At 45.2% G+C, this 20,829-nt stretch overlaps 1 protein-coding gene across 1 annotated transcript in view; it reads left to right on the plus strand.

Moving 5' to 3' along the window:
* Window positions 1-264: 264 nt before the first annotated feature.
* Window positions 265-20,829, plus strand: part of HS6ST1 (heparan sulfate 6-O-sulfotransferase 1) — a 163,579-nt gene continuing 143,014 nt past the window's right edge. The window contains exon 1 of the mRNA XM_068280379.1: window positions 265-1,136. Coding sequence (XP_068136480.1) covers window positions 646-1,136 — 491 coding nt within the window. The 5' untranslated portion in view covers window positions 265-645. The remainder of the gene's footprint in view (window positions 1,137-20,829) is intronic.

Genomic DNA, 20,829 nt, shown 5'->3' on the forward strand with positions numbered 1-20,829 from the left:
TATAGTATATACTGTAGTACTATATATGGACATTTCTATACTGTGACCTCTCCTACTGGCAATCGCGTTACAGTACTGGCAGGAAGAAATCTATCTATGCGTAATAATGATTTAAATTACGTTACAAAAAGGCGTTGTAGATTAGTTACGGTCTGCAACGGGTTAAAATGAATCAGCACAGAAAAATCGTGCGGGCGGCGACAACACCCATAGAAATGGGTGAAAGAAAAAGTGTATGCAAATGAGGTGTGTAGTAGGAGCAGGCGCTGTGCATGCTGGGCTGTGATCATGGTGGTGTACGGACAGGAAGGAGGCTGGAAGGCAGCCGGGCGCCCCAGATCTCCGTAGATCTCCTGGAGGTCACCACCGGTGATGGCCGGGCGGTGGTGAGGAGTGTCTAGGAGGTCCTATAAGAGCCCCTGAAGGTCTCCAGCGTCCTCCTGGTCCTCAGCTGCTCCTCTGCTGGCTGCACTGGGGGGGCACCTAGGCTGAGGATCACACAGGTTCTATAACAGCCCCGACTTCTGGAACGTTGAGGATCTCGTGGTGGCTACGCTGTACCATCCTGGAGAAGCCAGCAACCAGGGAGGACCGTTGCCTGGAAACCCTGGGAGATGGTGACATGTGAATTGTGTTGGAAGGACCATGGTTGAGAGGACCAGCAAATTTTTGCTGATCTTGGCTGGCTCCGTGTTTGTCATGCTGATCTTGTACCAGTATGTGGGGCCGGTGATGAATTTGGGATCTCCTAGCAGATATTATCAAGAAGACCAGGACATCTTCCCCACTGCAGACCCACACTATGTCAAAAAGTACTTTTTCCCTGTGAGGGATCTGGATCGATCCCTGACCTTTGACATGAAGGGGGACGATGTGATCGTGTTCCTGCACATTCAGAAGACTGGGGGCACCACTTTTGGACGGCACCTAGTGCAGAACGTCAGGTTGGAGGTGCCCTGTGACTGTAGACCTGGCCAGAAGAAGTGTACCTGCTACAGACCCAACAGGAAGGAGACCTGGCTGTTTTCTCGATTCTCCACTGGTTGGAGCTGTGGACTACATGCAGACTGGACCGAACTTACCAACTGTGTGCCAGGGGTATTGGACAAAAAGGAGACCTCCATGAAGAACAGGAGGTGGGTTAGACCAAGTGATGCTCTTGGGCATTCTATATGTAGGTTCAGAGATGACCACCTCTGGTACCTTATGTGTGGTTTATGAAGGTTGGACAACCTATGGTTGATGTTGATAGGCTTGATGCTGTTGGTAGAGCACAGTGGTACTTATGTAGTAGATCTTTACTCTAGACTGCATTCCTCCTTTTATTAGTTTCTTATTTCAACCCTGGCCATTTACATTGGTATTTAAAACTGAAACAGAGTTTCTTAATTTATGGGTCTTGCTGACAGTCCCGTCCCCCCCCCCCCCCCCCCCCCCATGCTCAGTTTTTATTTTCCTAGGTTCAGGTAATTAGCTGGCCTCAGAGGTCATAACTGAATGACCCTTCCTTCCTCCCTCTGGTTCTGGTATGCTTACAAGAGTATCCTGGACAGTGTCTGTTTAGTTTCTTGTTATTAACCAGAACCTGGCTTGGTTAGATTTTTAATTAGTTCCTTCTTCCTTTTTAAAACAAAAACAAACAAGCCTTGATTCTTCTGTAAATTAGGAAAACCTAAAATTGGTTTTCTGTAGCAGAATTCAGTGTAATTGAGACGAAGAAACCTCAGTGTGGGCTTTAATATTAAGGGTGGTTATTTCTGGGACAAAGTGTCTCCCTCCCATTCAAAGGGAGATGAGTCACTGATCTGCAGAAGATTCTTTGATTACATTTTGCAGAAAATTTTTCTTTTTGACATATAACCACAAACTCAAGTGCAGAAGTCTCGCTTTTTTTTGGGGAGGGGAGGGGGGGGGGAGGTGGGGGGGGGGTTACTCTCTTATCATATAGCCTTTTATTATTATTATTATTATTATTATTATTATTATTATTATTATTATTATTTAGTATTTATATAGTGCCAACATCTTCCAAAGCGTTTTACAGAGTATATGGTCTTGTCACTTGACTGTCCCTCAGAGCTCACAATCTAATCCCATACCATAGTCCTATGTCCATCGTAGTCTGAGACAATTTTTTGTTTTGTGGGCAAGCCAATTAATCTGAATGTTTTTGAGTTGTGGGAGGGAAAACTGCCTGGAGGAAACCCATGCAGACACAGGGAGAATATACAAGCTCCATGTGGATAGTGCACTGGCTGGGATTTGAACCAGGGATCCAGTGCTGCAAGGTGAGAGTGCTTTCCACTACGCCGCCCCACTATAATTATATAGCCTGAGAAAAGACTACAGATAGAGCTGTAGCATCCAGTGACAAGTTCTTTCACAGGGCTTGGGGCCCAGGGCTTTCCAGATACGTTTTTCCGTAATTTACATCTCAGGGCCTCATCTATATAATACCACAACATAAAACCATCCTTGTTTCAGTACCTGGCTGATGACATTCCACTTGGGGCAGAAGTGATTACAGGGGAATTTTGGCACAGCATACGGGAGATTTACTAAAGGAGAAGAGAATCAGTGTTCACTAGAGAGACATACCAGGGGGTGCATAGATGCTTCATTTATTATTATTTTTTATCGTTGTATGTGTTTATCAGTGGACTCTTAAAGTGAACACCATTTTACTGATGTTGGAGAATTAGGGAGGCTTCTGTCGCTGCCGCTTTTCTTGCCTGTCTGACTGGGCTTTTGGCTACATAGTAGTTGTTGTTGTCGCACACCTGAAGCAAGCATGCCTGTTGTCTGTCGCACACCTGAAGCAAGCATGCCTGTTGTCTGTCGCACACCTGAAGCAAGCATGCCTGTTGTCTGTCGCACACCTGAAGCAAGCTTGCCTGTTGTCTGTCGCCCACCTGAAGCAAGCTTGCCTGTTGTCTGTCGCCCACCTGAAGCAAGCTTGCCTGTTGTCTGTCGCCCACCTGAAGCAAGCTTGCCTGTTGTCTGTCGCCCACCTGAAGCAAGCTTGCCTGTTGTCTGTCGCCCACCTGAAGCAAGCTTGCCTGTTGTCTGTCGCCCACCTGAAGCAAGCTTGCCTGTTGTCTGTCGCCCACCTGAAGCAAGCTTGCCTGTTGTCTGTCGCCCACCTGAAGCAAGCTTGCCTGTTGTCTGTCGCCCACCTGAAGCAAGCTTGCCTGTTGTCTGTCGCCCACCTGAAGCAAGCTTGCCTGTTGTCTGTCGCCCACCTGAAGCAAGCTTGCCTGTTGTCTGTCGCCCACCTGAAGCAAGCTTGCCTGTTGTCTGTCGCCCACCTGAAGCAAGCTTGCCTGTTGTCTGTCACACACCTGAAGCAAGCTTGCCTGTTGTTGCACACCTGAGGGCTCTTTCACGCTAAAAATCGCAAAACTCTTGAAGTGAACACCTTTTCACTTATGTTGGAGAATTGGGGAGGCTTTTTGCATTTATGCATTTTTTTTTTCACTATGTTGGTCTCCATCGAAACGCAGCAGAACTAGGATTACCTTTTTAGAAAATTGTAAATGCATTCCCATGATTCCAGTTGTAACTTTAGTGTACTTGCGTTTAGTAAATCGCAGGCCTTTTCAAAAATGAAAAGCAACACAGCTGGTGTGAAAGGGCCCTGAAACAAGCATGCCTGTTGTTGCGTCGCACCCCCAAAGCCAGCTTGCCAGTTGTTGCACCCCCAAAGCCAGCTTGCCAGTTGTTGCACCCCCAAAGCCAGCTTGCCAGTTGTTGCACCCCCAAAGCCAGCTTGCCAGTTGTTGCACCCCCCCCCCCCAAAGCCTGCGTGGCTGTTGTCGCTCCCCCGCAAAGCCAGCATGCTACCGCCGGGTGGAATCAAGACACCTGATTGTTTTCTTAAACACACAAAAATGTAAGGTGAGGAGGCTGCTGCTGTGTTTTTAATTTTAACAAAAATCTGCTTGGCTTTTATGCTGATCCTTTTTGTTTTGGTAGTGTCTGATTCTCTCATAGAACAACCATGCCACCTATGGACTGGTGTGAGAACACCTGATCTGCATACATACGCATCAGTGATTATTAGGACACCTAGGGCGCCTCTGAGCGCTTTGAAAAGCGCTTGGCTAATGTATTTTTATGGGATAGATTGCATCAGGGTTTTTTTTTTTTTTTATCATCCCCAAACATAAACACAGGTACTGCAGCATTTCTGAGGTGATTCAGCCTCTCTATGTTAAGTAAGAAGGTCAGCGAGACAGTTAAAGCCTTCAAATTGAAAGAAGTGGAATGTAGGATTATTTCTGTAGAGAAGCAGTTGTTTCTCATTAGGCTATTATCACTTCTACCTTTTTTTTATAGGGCAGAAGAATCTCAAGGTTTGCAAACACTATACTTATAAAAGTGAGTCTGCAGCCGCCTCCATATTCCCCACCTCAGGTTTTTTTGTGACATCGGGACAACAGTCTGGCACCTTTAGGTTGGGCGCACACTTGAGTGTACGACATCATGGCTGTTTTTTGCATTGCAGTGAGATCTCATCGTTTGCAGTTTCCACTGACAATTGTTTTTCTATTTTATTTTATTTTTCTGTTTATGTACGGTACTTTGTTTAGGTACGGTAAGAGATGCCCCACCTGTAGTAGTTTGGTGTCTTCAGATACCCAGGGGATGACAGCTGAACACCATGCACATGTGTTTTTTTTTGTTTTGTTTTTTATTGGTTTGTGTGCTAGGCAGAGGATGCCAGCTGTGCCACTATCACACTTATACCAGACTGGGCAAAGACTGCCACACGTGATGAGGGGGACAATCAGCTTAGGCATCTTTTCCGCTGGTGGCTGATCCGCTGGTTCTCGGGCAGTTCAACCTCTCAACTGCCGGTTACAAGCGCTATTCGGCTGCAGTTTCATGCAGCTCAGCTGAATGGCAGAGTTTGGTAACACTCTGTGCCATGTTTTACACACAGTGGCTTCACGTGTCAGTAAAATGTCTTATGTCACATCTGAGGATTGCACCTGCTGTGCTCGAATGAAACTTCATGGGGGGGGGGGGGTGCACCTGTACATCGCCTATGTGGACCGCTATTAAGCACCCGGCTGGTGCACGGTTTTTCAACTGCCTGTGGAAAAGAGGACTAAATACAATACAATAACAATTCTATAGCGCTTTTCTCCAATAGGACTCAAAGCGCTTAGGCTCTCTCAGATTCAGTAATTGGTAGTAGGATGAACTATTCACACAACAAAAGTTATATTTCTGCAAATGCCAAACTGAACAGGTGGGTTTTCAGTCTAGATTTAAACACCTCTAGAGATGGAGCTGTCCTGATCAGTTGAGGTAAGGAGTTCCAAAACGTAGGGACAGCATGACAGAAGGCTCTGGGACCAACAGTTTCCAAGTGAACTCTGGGTATGACTAGATTATTACAACCTGTGGATCTGAGAATGCAGCTGCATAGCAATCCCCGCAACATTTCTTTCATGTATCCAGGGCCCAGATTATTCAGTAATTTAAATGTCAGTAGGCCGATCTTGAATAGAACCCTCCATTCTATAGGTAGCCAGTGAAGGGAGTGCAGGACTTAAGGTGCCTGCACGATCTATCGATGTGATTTTTATGATCGCATTATACAGAAAACTGCCCAGTGTGTGGTGAAAATCAATTTAAATCATTCTATGGTGAATTGGAACAGAAAATGTAATCCGAATGTAGGATTTTTACCATAGAATCGGAAGGGAGAAAATGCTCTAATCAACTTGTTTATGTGAACAATCGATAATAACCTTCCGATTTACTTTTGATTGCAAAGGTACATAGAAAGATTGTATATCATGAAAAAAAAAATTGTACCGTTAATGGGCATCTTTAGGCAGATTGATCTCAGATGTGTAGTGCGCCGACTTAAACCCATGTACAGTGCTATGAGGTAATCTGTCCACTGCCATTTCTCCCACTGAAACATGGAGAATTTATTGCCTGTGCCCGCGCTCTTTCCATCGATAAATTGTGCAAGATCAACTGATTGTCAATTTGATATGTTGGTCAGTAGATCCTAGGCAAATTCAACTGACTCTGCAGTATCTGATTGGTCTTGCCGGGATTCTGTAATGTCAATCTTGCAGTCTGGTTGGTCAGTAGATCATAGGCAAATTCAACTGACTCTGCAGTATCTGATTGGTCTTGCCGGGATTCTGTAATGTCAATCTTGCAGTCTGTGGTTACTTAACAAACAAATGCAGAACATGTATATCGCGTTTTTCTCCTGGCGGACTCAAAGCGCTAGAGCTGCAGCCACTAGGACGCGCTCTATAGGCAGTAGCAGTGTTGGGGAGATTTGCCCAAAGTCTACTACTGAATAGGTGCTGGATTACTGAACAGGCAGAGCCAAGATTCGAGGCAGAGCCCTTAACCATTACACTGTCCAGCCACCACTACTACTTCCCTGATGCAGTGCATAGTTGGTTAGAACTGGTTAGAACTTTTGAGGCATGCTGAGATGCCCTGGCACATACCAGCCTGGGATTGCCCAATACATGGACAATCAGGTTTTCTCATTCTGTGCAGTCCTAATGGGTGAAGTATGGGGTTGTGCACAGATCTGCAGCATTCAGGCATGCCCATGTTCCGGAGACCTAGAAGCTCGGCATTCACCTGGAGCGTGTCTGCCGGCTGGATCCGAGGGATTCGCCTGTCTTGCTGTATCTGATGCGAATGTTTAATGATTTATGCAGACTAAAAAAGAAAGTCTCATAATAACTTAACTGGAAAGTACAGTTAACTCAAAAGTAACACTACTGCCGGAAAGGGGAAACTGCCACTACATTGGCTTAATGGGGGGGGGGGGGGGGGGGGTTGGTGGTTTATGGTCGGCACATGCTGTGTGGTCAGGTGTGTTTTTTTTTTTTTTTTTTTTTTTTTTTTTTTTTTTTTATTAGGTGCACTGCTCATTTAGTGGGTTTCATTGTACCGTACTTAAAAATCTTTCTTTTGTAAAAATAAAAAAGGGGAAAAAAAATGCACCTCTCCACTTCAAAGGCCTACAGCTGCCTGCTCTTACCCAGGCAGTCTAAATCTCTCTCTCGCTCGCTCGCTCGCGCGCGCGCGCGCGTCACATGGGCATCACAGAAGTCCGCACATAGGGGAAAAATGTAGCGGACATCAGCCCACCCCCCCCCCCCCCCCCCTTCCCATATGTCCCTGCTACCGAAGTGCCAGCCCAGCGTTGATCAGCCGGCGACCAGTGAGTGCAGGCGCCAGGACCTCATCCACATCACTGGCAGCTGATTCTGAGGTCTGGCGCTAGGCTGGCTGCTGGGACGACAGTAAGTGGGAGTCCCTGTCCCTAAACACGGGCGGGGGTAACACCTGTCACTACTTATAACTGGGGGTACCTGTCGTCACCTAAGCTGGGGGGGTCCTGTCACTACCTAAACTGGGGGACACCTGTGTCTGAGGCGCTCACAATCTAATTCCTACTATAGTCCTACAATTGCTAAGTTCATATAAATTTGGCTCCACCCATGACCACAACCACATCACGGTCCACGGCCATGCCCATTTTTTGGCACAGAGCATACGCTGTTGCCCTCAATTTTCGGCTTTTCCCATATTTCGGTGCGGTATGCACACCTTGACTTCCCCTTCCTTTTTTTTTTTTTTTTTTTTTTTTTTTTTTTTTTGCCCCCTTCCAAACTCCCCCAAGCCGATCACTATCAGTCTATCGGGGGAGTCATGGCTTTAGAGCAGCTGGGAGAGTGAAACGATGTACACACATGGTGATCGTTTTAGCCGACAATTGTTGTGTGTACAGTGGTCTTTGTTAGCCACTTCGGTACCAGCAGCCTCTGCCTCCTAATGGACCAGAGGCTGCTGGTACAGTAAAATGCCGCTTCACGACGAATCGCTGCAAAAATCCGCTGGTTTGCCATTCCTCATTGGCTCCTAACCCTGTCAATCAATGGAAACAAATGGGATTGGCTTACAGTGATGACGGGGCCAGGAGCCAATGAAAACGGCTCCTGACCGGCTCACAGTGCTCTGCCGTCATAGAGATGGCATGGTGAGCGAATTGCAGCGGGGTTAAAGTGGCGATCGGCGGGGATGCGCGGTTAATGGGATGTTGAATCTACATCCAGTCAGGGCCGCAGCGCCACCTGGTGGACGTAGATTCAACCTACGTCGGTCTGGAAGCAGTTAAAGATCCATCCTGTCGAATTCTTCACAACCCCTGATGCCCGAGCAACTGTTATTGTTAAAAGGAAATGCAAATCTCTCTTACTTCAGGTGTCCTTTCAATGCTTATAAAAACCTATGGCTGAACTTGGCTTTAATAGAACCGCTGTGATTGGATGGTGGTTAAATAGTTCCGTACTAGTTGCTTTTTGCCAGATGCACACACTTTTTTAACTGCCTCTCTACTTCAGTTCACTCTGCTAGGCTTACTCAGTAGTGCAAAAAGTAGGGAAGAAAGGTCGGCACTACAGTTCTCTCTGCATATGGATATGAGAGGGTGGCAGGATTCTCAGCCTCCTAACCCTTTGGCACAGCCAGCGTGCTCTGGCTTCAAGTATACAGTCAATGGATGTGGGAGGAAGAAGGGAGAAAAGTCGGCACTGCTGTACGCTGTCTTTATTCCAACAGGCGGTTGAACATTTTACAACAAGTGAAGAAAAAATGCACATACCATTATGGGGGAGGCTGTGAGCGGGTGGTGGGTGCTGGGCACAGATTAGCCTTACGGCCGTTTCGCGCTATATATGTGCTTCTACGTAGGCTGTACCTCTGATCAGCCGGCGACCAGTGAGTGCAGGCGCTAGGACCTCATCCACATCACTGGCAGCTGATTCTGAGGTCTGGCTCTGGGCTGGCTGCTGGGACGACGGTAAGTGGGAGTCCTTGTCACTAAACATGGGGGCACCTGTCACTACGGAGGCGGTACAGCCTCCATAGAAGCGCATATATAGCGTGAAACGGCCTTAAAGCTAATTGTGCCCAGCACCCACCACCCGCTCACAGCCTCTACCATAATGGTATGTGCATTTTTTTTCTTTACTTGTTCAACCACCCGTTGGAATAAAGACAGCGTACAGCAGTGCCGACTTTTCTCGCTTCTTCCTACCACATCCATTTACTCAGTAGTGCAAAGGGCCAGAGCTTCCAGCAACAATCTGCTTTTTCACTGCTGTCGCCAGATTAGTGAAAGTTCACCTCTGGATCCTGCAATCTCCACTAAGCATTTTTCCCTCGCCATACGTTAAAACAATAATTACAATCAGCCGTTAATGGTGATAAACTAAACAAGTAATTCAGCTAAAGCTGGAAAAGAACTCGGGCCTTGGGGATTATATTTTGAATGAAATATTGGTCAGAACTCAATTGTTTTGTTTTTTTGTGGAGGTTTGATCAACAGTTCTGAAATATGAACAGAATTCAATGGTGCAGGGTTGCTAAATCATCAGATTCTCCAGTTGCTTTCCATTTTGGTATGCCATGATCATTTGTCAGTAAGCAGAGTACCCGAATGTTACCGTATTCCGAGGTGTATGATAGACTCCCTGAGGTGTGTGTGTGTGTCTCTGTGTGTGTGTCTGTGTGTGTGTCTCTGTGTGTGTGTCTCTGTGTCTATCTATCTATCTATCTATCTATATCTATGTGTATCTCTATCATCGCCTAAAAAGCTAGTGACGCATCTGTGTTGCCTCAGACCCGAACCGTCTTCCAAGAGCGAGAGTCCCGTCCCTACTAGGCGACACTCTTGTACATGCTCTACAGTTGCTAGATTTTCATAGTGAGAGGAGATTGTTCTCTGTTTCACCTAAGTTGTCTGTACAACTGCCCAACAAGTCGAACGATACCGATCGCATTGCCCTTCCACTGCTGGCTTCTCTGCTGATTGCTATGCCCTCTCTCTTGTGGCTGGATAGCATACTGGTTAAGGTGGACCTGAACTCTTGCACAGGACAAAAGGAAAACCTATAGAAATGCACCCTGTATGTATTTATAGAGTTTATCCTGCCCAATTCCTCCTCATCTGGGACTAAGCACGAGTTGTAATTTGTTCTCTCAACTGACTGCCACAGCAGAGAGTTAATTGGTTAACAATATGTCTGCTTCCATGAAAGCAGGAAGTAGAAACACTGCAGATTTCTTGCGAGTTTTGTATCGGCTGTAACCAAGAAATGTTTTTCTTTAAAGGTTATTATGCTGTTGCGTATCTTATAGAGCAGAGAGGACGTTCTGAGTTCAGGTCCGCTTTAAGGGCTCTGACTGGGACCTGGGTTCAAATCTTGGCTCTTCCTGTTAAAGGGGCACTTTGGCGAAAAATTGAAACATTTAAAATATGTACAAACATAGACAAATAAGTACATTTTTTTTCCAGAGTAAAATGAACCATAAATTACTTTTCTCCTATGTTGCTGTCACTTACAGTAGGTAGTAGAAATCTGACAGAAGCGACAGGTTTTGGACTAGTCCATCTCTTCATAGGGGATTCTCAGCAAGGCTTTTATTCTTTATAAAGTTATTCCCTAAAAAGTATTTAAACAATAATGCAGGCCACCTTCCCTGCACGCTAAACAGTTTTTTGGCAGTTGGACAGTGCAACTGCCATTCACTAAGTACTTTTGAAAATAAATTATTCCCTGAGAATCCCCTATGAAGAGATGGGCTATTCCAAAACCTGTCACTTCTGTCAAATTTCTACTACCTACTGTAAGTGACAGCAACATAGGAGAAATGTAATGTATGGCTTATTTTACTCTGGAAAAAATGTACTTCTTATTTGTCTATGTTTGCACATATTTTAATTTTTACAAATTTTTTACCATAGTGCCCCTTTAAGCCAGCACCTATTCAGTAGGAGACCGCTTTGAGTCCACCAGTAAAAAAGTGCGATTAGCAAACATATGTTCGGAACAGTACATATTTCCTGTCTATCGTAGATGCTTTACAAATGTGAGAGATTTTCATTGCAAACATAATGTGGTCGGGACACCACAAGCTATAGAATGCAGAAGAGCATGGGATGGGCCTGGCACCAAGACAACCATTCCCCAGGATCTATATAACAGCCAGGCCATGGGAATTGCCGAGATGTTGCAAGACTCTCCCATACCCAGACACTGTAACCTGGCTCCTCACAATTTGCTCCTGTTTACTTTAGTGAGGCTGTGGGCCTGTTTGTTTGTTTTCAGGTTTTAATTAGGGGAGGAACACATCAGCCTGTCTCCTGCAGCATTTCCATCTGAAGAGGGGACATACCTGGAACCACAAGCAAGCTAAAGGCTTCAGGGCACAATACCTGCCAAAGAAAACTCCTCATTCCAGCACACTTATGCTGGATACACACACCATGCGTTTCCGCGTCGAATGCGTCCGTTGATATGCGTTGATTCGATTATTTCCGAGCATTTCTGAACGCATTTCGATGATTTTTAGGTCGATTGCCATGTAAAGTATGGCAAATCGACCTAACGATCCATCGAAGCTTGAATCGGACATGTCGGAAATAATTGAATCGATGCGTATCGACGGACGCATCGAACGCGGAAACGCATGGTGTGTATCCAGCATTAGATATTAATGCAACTGGAGTCAGATCTAATTAGATGGCCCTCAAATACCTTTCATTCATTTTATCTCTGCTGGCCAAAAGATATACTGTATTTTGTGTGTGTATTTATACTAGCTACGTACTACTTCACACTGGAAGCAATGAAGTAAAGCTAGCACTGACTGCCATTTTTTTACGGCGTATATAGTCTTGTCACTAAAGCTGAGTACTCTCTACCTTGTCCAGCGACACCCCTTGACGGGGAGCGTTCAGAGTTTCCTCTTCCTGCTCACGATGGCACATGATGGGCGCGAATGTGAAGTCAAGCAATGAAGGTAGTTTGCGCAGAGTTGTCAGGGATCTTAAAGATGGCATTCGCTGTGACTGTTAGTATCGGCGCGTGTCGCTAAATGCCCATGTGATTGCATGCCTGTACCTTGGTTGCGAGATCGCGAAAATGACCACTCGTTACTCAAATCGCAGGTCGACGGGAAAAATCATGTGGTGGGTACGATCCTTAAGCACCCTTTTCCACTAGAGCGTTTGCGATTGCTTAATCGCAAAAACCGCAAACTGCTAGTGATTTTAAAATCGCTACAGTTTGATTTTTAACATAGGAATCGCGGTAGGTAATTTCCACTACCACGATTCGTTTTTTTACTCAATGGCGATCGCGCCATGGAACGATTTTTGCCGTGATTTTGCTATGCAGTGCATAGCAAAATCGCGATCGCAAACGTCGGGAAATCGCTGCGAAATTTTGTACATTTGCTGAATCGCAATCGCTAGCATTCAGCGTGAACGCTAGCAACTGCTAGGGGAAAAGGGCCCTAAAGGGAACCTAAACTGAGAAGGATGTGGATTTTTCCTTTTAAAATAATACCAGTTGCCTGACTCTCCTGCTGATCCTGTGTCTCTAATGCTGGGAATACACGGGTCGATCCGGCGGGCGATTAACTGCTGGATTGACCCCAGCCGCGTCCCCGCGGATCGATTGCCACTCGTCCCCGCCGGCGCTTCCTAATCAGCTGCTCGATTCCCTGCCATTGTCCGCCGGCGGGGATCGAGCGGGCAGGAGTCGAGCGGCATGATCGGGCCAGCTGAATATTATCAGCTGGCCGGATCAGCTGGTCGATACACGGTACAGAAACGTACCGTGTATCCCCAGCATAATACATTTAGCCACATCCCCTGTACAAGCGTGCAGATCAGGTGCTCTGACTGAAGTCAGACTGGATTAGCTGCCGCCTTGTTTCATGTGTGATTCAACCACTACTGCAGCCAAAGAGATCAGCAGGACTGCCAAGCAACTGGTATTGTTTAAAAGGAAACATCCATATCTCTCTGTTAAGGTTCCCTTTAAAGGCTCATGCCTAACTAAAGTCGGCTGAGGGAAAGCCGATAACCAGGCTTGTGTACATCGGCTCCAACCCTCAAGCGATATGTTCAGCAGATCAACACCGCCACCCAGCAATGGCTGATCACACTGTTCATGCTGCTCCTCCACGGCCTGTGACATCACGCATACGCCACTCCATCATTCTTCCTCCTCCCTGCATCACAGCTTGTCATCAGCTGCATGCATGTGTGTAGCCCGGCCCAGCGATGTCGCCCGAGGGGATTGGGCGTCCTGATCCTCGATGGGTGACTTTACTCTAAGGTGTGTACACACCTTAAAGGGCAACTGAAGTGAGAGGGATATGAAGGCTGACATATTTATTTCCTTTATACAATACCAGTTGCCTGGCTATGCTGCTGATCCTCTGCCTCTAATACTTTTAATCATCGACCCTGAACAAGCATTCAGCATATCAGGTATTTCTGGCATTATCAGATCTGACAAGATTAGCTGCATGCTTGTTTCTGGTGTTATTCAGACACTACTGCAGCCACACAGAGCAGCAGGGCTGCCAGATAACTGATATTGTTTAAAGGGAACCTAAACTGAGAAGGATATGGATTTTTCCTTTTTGAACAATACCAGTTGCCTGACTCCTGCTGATCCTGTGTATCAAAAGCCCCATCTACACGATACGATTCTTTGCACGATTCTATTTACGATCCGATTAAATCCGACATGTCCGATCAGGATTCGATTCAATTCGATTTGCCATTGTTTTGCAATGGCAAATCAAATTTAATCAAATCCCAATCGGACATGCCGGATTTAATCGGATCGTAAATAGAATCGTAATCGAATCGTACAAAGAATCGTATCGTGTAGATGGGGCTTAATACTCTTAGCAATAGCTCCTGAACAAGCATGCAGATAAGATGCTCTGACTGAAGTCAGACTGGATTAGCTGTATGCTTGTTTCAGGTGTTATTCAGCCAAAGAGATCAGGACTGCCAGGCAACTGGTATTGTTTAAATGAAATATCCATTTCCCTCTCAGTTTAGGTTCCCTTTAAACGGAAATAAATATGGCAGCCTCCATACTTTTGTCACTTCAGTTGCTGCTAATGACTGCATCTAGCTTGGTTACAGCATCTAGCAATCAGCCCTGTGTACAGATTCGGACGATTGCTGGCTGAGAGCATTGCTTCCGCCACTCACCCTGACCATTGCTTTAGTCACTCGTGTGCTGCTCCGCCCCCCACCACATAGCAACAGAACATGTTGCATGCCTGCAGGCTAACACGTCTGTACAGCCTCGACCCTTGCATTGTGATCTGAGGGATGTACTCTAGTCCTATGTCCATTGGATTTGCAATAATGGTTACTCATCATAGCTCAGCCTTTCCTGATGTTTCATGCAATATTTCTTTGGAAAACCTCCTCCTCAGTTATCTGCTGATCATTCTCTTCTGCTTTATAGGGAGGGGAAGGTGAGTGGGAGCAATCTGACAATCTGACCAATGTTTATTTTTTTTTTAATTTTTTTTTTTTTTTATGCTTTATGACAAAAAAAAAACAAACGTTTCATTCACTAATGTGTATCAGCAAGCATTGAGCCATCTGTAAACACTTGGTAAGGGCCCATTCACACTAGAGCGTTTTGCCGCGATTTTGGCAAAATGCTCAAACGCTAGCGCTTTTTAAAAGCGCTAGTGTAATGAAACCCTATGGGCCTGTTCTTACTTGAGCAATTTGCGCAAATCGCCCAAAAACGCGAAACGCATATGCGTCGCCTACACCATTTTCAGGCGATTTCCCGGCGATCGTGTTTCAGTGCTATAGAAGCGCTAAACGCGATCATGGCAAAATCGCTGCAGTGTTCAGTTTTTATTATAATTTTATTTTTTTTCCCCGCGTGAAATGGCGGAAAAATCACTCCTGCAAGACGCTGTCAAAAATCGCTGGCATTTTGCATTTTGTAAGTGTGAATGGGGCCTAAAGGTGCCATGAATGATCATTGTGGGTGTCCTACATTGCAAGTATGGGGGCCTCCAAGAGAAGTTACAGGCGCTGACAGAACACTTTAAAACTCTGCCTGTTCCTAGCCATTTCACTACAACACACAGCCTAATAAAATTTTTATATATACACACACGCACACACGCGCGCGCTGATGGCTCAGCGTTGCCCGGGTATCTATTTATTTGGCTGGTGTCGGCTCCGCCCACTTTTTCTAACCTAATACACAATTACTCAATGACCAAGTCTGTGAGCTTTGGCATCAATACTTTGCATTGAAATGAAACAAATCTGATTGGCTGTTTGTGGCCCCACCCCTTTTCTGAATTTGGACACCAGTTACCCAATGACCAACTGTACCCGGTTTGAAGCTTGTGCCATTAACTGTGCAAGAAAGGCAGCAATTAAATATTCCCCTTGAAAATCAATAGGTGAATTTTGATTGGCTTTTGTAGGCTCCACCCACTTTTCTGAATATTAATTCCTGTCACCCAGTGATCAGCTGTGCAAAGTTTGAGAACCCTGCAATTAACAATGTAAGAATGGCTGCAGTTTACATTTTCCCAGATACAAATTTCACTGGTAAAATATATTTGTCTCTGCCCACTTTTTGGTGATGGGGATACAAAGTATCATATATGTTCCAGGTAATGTACTATGCGTGTGCCAAATTTCATCCACATCCGTTCAGATATCTATCTCTCTATTTCTCTCTATCGATCTCAGTCCAGCCCAGCCAAGCTACATCTGACATTCACACAGGAATTGCATTGCAAACCTGGGCCTACCAGGTAATGGGAAAATGGTTCATGTGCAGAACATTGAGAACATAAGCTGTGAACTAGGGCTTTTGTAATATCTGTCATAGATTACATATCTCTACATATTTGTCATTTTTGAAGGCATCTGTCGCACTCTGCAGATTGTTGAACATTTTGGGTGTTCAGGGTGCTATCAGCATAATGACACAGATCTGTATCGGAATTGTCTTTGTCATTCTGTCATTTGGATCTACATGACTCGGTTTCAGCCATATGGTGACTTTGTGACTTTGCTGAACATGTAGGCACAGCCACTCATCTGTGTGGAGTCATAGCCATGTTTATTGTATTCCTCAGATTATTATTATTTACAGTAGTTATCCAGCCACAAAATATTATTCAGTGCTAGATAGAGCACATAATTATAATAATGAATCAATCAGCTGCCGCAACATTTTTTTTTTTTTCCCCCCTGACCAGTGATCCTGAAAATACATTTGCTGAGCTGTGATTAGCCGACGATTGATTGATCTGTGAATTACTAGCTGGCATCAGCAGTAAAGTGTACATGGACTCCAGCTGCAGATAGGAGGGGCATTAGGAAAATGTGTGTAACTCAGATTGTATATCATTTACAGGCCAGCTATACCTGTTCTCTTGAAATTGTCAAAGTGTACCAGAGCTGAAGAAATAAGAAAAATCGATACTTACCCGCCGTTTCCTCCTGCAGCATAAACAAGTGTGAGTCTCGCGGTCTGCCGATCAGCCCCGGTAACTGTCTCAGTCGTGTCCAGTCTGGGTCTCCTACGCATGCACAGATTTCCTGGCTGAATGGCAGACCGCGGGAGGATGGTGAGGGACTCGCACCTGTTTATGCTACTGGAGGAAGCAGCAGGTAATTACTTTTTTTTTTTTTTTTTTTTTTTTTTTTTTTTTGTCCAGCTCTGGTTTACTATAACTTGTTTTGTATTTGCTGCCTCAAAGAGTTCATTTGTAGGCATGGAAGTGACAGCTTCTTTCTGTCTTTTCAGGAATATAGTAAACATCACTGATAAACATATTACAGCCATACATTTTCCTGGTAGAATGCAACTTCTGAGGGCAGGGAGAGATAAAATACATGAACAATTCACTCCCCCCCCCCCCCCCCAACTCTGGGATACTGTAAGCGGAACTGAATATTTAAAAAAAAAAAAAAAAAAAAAAAAGTTTCACTTGCCTTCTGCCAGCCCCTTGCAGCCTTCCTGTCCCATGCCAGTCCTCCATGATCCTCCATTCCCCGGCCGCCAGCTAGTTTCGTTAGTGTTGTACCGTTGACTTGTAAGTTGATGGCAACTGCGCCTGTGCGACCCGAGCCACTTGTAACTTTCTTCGCATTCCTGCCCGCAATAGCGTCCTCCACTATTAGCGTAGGATGCTATTGCAGGCAGGAATGCGAAGATAAGCATTCCCGCTGGTGCAGGAGGCTATCGCGGACATTAACAAGTACATTTTTACACATTAGGGTTGCAATGCGTAAAAATGTAAGCATTGCAACCGTAACGCGTACAAATGTACTTGTTAATGTCTGCGATAGCTTCCTGCACCAGCGGGAATGCGTAAAAGCTCCCAGTCGGCAAAAAACGAAACTAGCTGACAGCGGGGGACCGGAGGAGCCATGAGTGACGCGAGGGCACAGGATGGCTGCAGGGGGCTAGTAGATGCTCCAGGTAAGTGAAACTCATGTTTTTGTTTTGAGTTAAGGTTCCCTTTAAATATAAAATAAAACCCTGGGATAGTTAATCATTTTTAGGAGTAGGAGGATAAATATAATTGTTTATCTCATCAGTTTATGTTCACCTCAGGCTCACCTAAGGCTTACAGGCAAACAGCCTTACTTTTCCACTAGGAAACACTGCTAATATCTAGTAAAACCACTTTATATGGGTTTCATGGAGCAATTCCAATAAAGAGTTTTTTATTGTAAAGTGGTGCTAACCTGCTCTTGGCTAAGTCAGCACACTACATAAAGGCTGGTAATACCTGTAACAGCAGCTCTCATAATTCATTATTCATTGCGTTTAATCCTTCTGGCTGCTGAAGCACTTTTCCTGCTGCACCTAAGACCACCTGGAGCTGTGCTATTTTCTTGTGGTTATGACCCCATTAGTTTATGCTGAATTCCACGCACCTGATAATCTCTGGGAGCCAGGAACGCAGGGCACAATAGGGCATCAATGGCTAACCTTGGCACTCCAGCTGTGACAAAACTGCAAATCCCATCATGCCTCTGCCTCCTTGATTTATGCTTAGAGCTTTCAGAGTATTGCAAGGCCTCATGGGACTTGTAGTTCCACCACAGCTGGAGTGCCAAGGTTAGCCATCACTGCAATAGGAGGTGTGGGCGCTCCTGAGATAGGCAGAGAAATCTTCCCCATTGGAGAGTATTAGTCCATGTTTTGGCATTTTAGTGTCTGCAGGTATATTCTTTGAGAAGATCCTCCTCACTTCCTGTTTAGAATGACACCAATAACAAGAAGTAAGGCCCCTTTCAGACGGATGGCTGAACCAAGCATTTGCCGAGCAGTTCAGCCTCCCGTCTGCCACCCGCCAGTGTAACTTGGGTGCGATTTAAATATAGCGGACATGCAGTGGTTGTATCGTCACACGTGTCAAGCGGTGACACGCAGTGGTGTTACTGACAGGGCTGTGGAGTCGGTACAAAAATCATCTGACTTCTCAGTTTATGAAACCTCTGACTCCAGGTACCCAAAATTGCTCTGTCCTCGACTCCGATTCCACAGCCCTGATTACTGGGCAGTGTAGAACCGCGACATGTCGTGTCTGAGCGGCAGGAGAGCAGCTGACCACTTGTCAGCTGCCCGTGTGAAAAGGCCCTAATGGCTCATACACACGGGGTACGGCTGTCGCCGCAACCACGTGGCACGCGCGTGTTGCGGCGACAGGTCGCCCGTGTGTATGACGCGCGCGCCCCGAACCGTCGCCCGTCGGAGCTGTCGTCGCCAGACGATTGCCATGTTCAATCGCCGGCTACACCTGTCGCCGCAACTGTCGCTAGTTTGCGCGTGTATGCGGACTAGCGACAGGAAACACAATGCAAGTGAATGGAGCATCCGGCCGGGGGATGCTCCATTCACAGACAGCTTCTGCCGCATCTCTGCCTTTCTGGCGAGACGTGTGGATAGCTGTCGCCGCCAGGGAGCTGTCGCTCCCTGCTCTCTTGTAGCCATGCAACGGGGGACAATTGTCCCCTGTGTGTATGTAGCTTAAGAGGAAATCAGGGGAGAGAGCAATTAAAAAAAAAACCTGAAATGTCCTGCCTTTCTGCTAGCTGCTATGTGGGTGATGGCTATAAATTGGAAGACTCCCTCCCTGTACCACAATTCGAAAGTTGAGGAGACACAATCATGAAAACCGATAAGTTGGCCCACAACATTTCGGGTACCTTTCCAAAATTCCAGTTTGGGAATGATCTGTCTATAGAAATCCTTCCTCTGTTGGGTAGGGTCAGGTTTGCTCTGTAAGATGAGGAGGCCAGGCAGCTGATGTGGGTGTTTTATGTTCTGTTAAGAATTTATTCTACACTTTTATTTCTGTGCTAGTTGGTATTGCCTGATGGTTAGGTTATTTCTTACATAGGTGTTTTGAATTAACTTTTTTATAATTATCATTTTATTTTTTTCAATCCTCTGTCGATTTACTTTGAAGTTTTACTTATTGTACAATAAACTTAGTAAACTAAAAACTTGACAGACAGGTGTTCGTTAATGATAGTCTTACCAAATCTATGTATTAGAAGGGTAAGTTTAGTAAGTACATGTTGAACAGATGGTTTAGGTAGTCTCTTGTATTAGATAGATGTGGTAATATATATTTTTTTTTTTTATTTTTTTTTTTTTACAATCAAGATTGTATAATCGATGGACACCTTAACCCTTCCCCAAATCTGTATAGAGCTATGAAGTGTTTAAAGTGAGATAAAACTCTAACATAACCTTGAATAAATGTCTTCCTACACTTTTTTTTTTTTTTTTTTTTTTTTTTATTACCGATCCAGTTACCATATTTGCTTTTGTGCATAAGTAATATTGTCTTTTTACAAATTACAAGTTCCCAAAGTACAGTGTATTTGTTCTGAAAGTTGCCATTACATTTTCTTGCATAGCTGCTGTATTTATTAAAATCTATCTAGTGATCACTTCTCAACTCTCTCTGCTTCTACAGCAGAGAGCGCTAATTTTCAGCACAGCTGGGAATGTAGCAGACAAAGGAATGTTAACAAAAGATAAGGTTATCACCTCTTCCGCATGGGGCCAGAAACTGCCCATTGAAGCAAGGAACTTTCCACTGAAGAACAAAGTGATGTGTTCAACTGTTTGAATGCTGTTCTGCTACAATTTTTTTTTCTTTTGTGGTAATAGATTTTATGCTAAATCTTTTAGAACAGAAATGCTGAGTTACATACCACTTTCATTCCACAAAGTGCCATTGGACTAGGAATTATTAGTAGGCATAACATTTTGTTTTTAAAGCAAATCTGTAGCCTGAAAAAGTCTACTTGCCTACACAGTACGGAGCCACCTGTGTTTGTGAGAACTTGGGGACACGAATGCTCCAGAAGCCTTCTGCTGGTCCCCAAAGGTGTATTCGACCAGTTGGTCAAATATGTGGGAGGAGGGGCCAGGGAATAAGAATTTTTTTTTTTTTTTTCCTGTTGAGCCTTACTTGTAAAGAAGCCCTGTGGTGACATAGTAGAATGCAGTAAATTATTTAGGATACCCACAATTTTCGCGTCCCCCTGTTTCGCGAGGGAGTTATCATACATTTTCTCTGCTGTCTTTGACCAGTGTTGTCCATAGGCTCCCTGCAACAATGGCTGGGGTTGGTATATTGGAAACCCTTATCTGATCATCGGGCCACCATTGTTTCTTCCTCCAGTAAGCCAGTTCTGGTGATTGAAGTGCCCTGAGGCGCTGGGCAGCAGATGCGGGCTCTTCACCTGCCTGTGATAACGTTACATAAGTACAGCAAGGCAGGCGTGAATATTGTATTACCTCTGCTAGTCTCTGATCAGACAGGGAGGCAGACTGTCTCCCTGCAGTGCTGCCAGCACAGCTCTGTGGGCTTTCAGTGAAAAGGAAATGTGCTGAGACCTGGGTCAGCCTGAGAGGAAGGATGGAG

The sequence above is a fragment of the Hyperolius riggenbachi genome, chromosome 4 (genome assembly GCF_040937935.1).
Source record: "Hyperolius riggenbachi isolate aHypRig1 chromosome 4, aHypRig1.pri, whole genome shotgun sequence".
NCBI lineage: Eukaryota > Metazoa > Chordata > Amphibia > Anura > Hyperoliidae > Hyperolius > Hyperolius riggenbachi.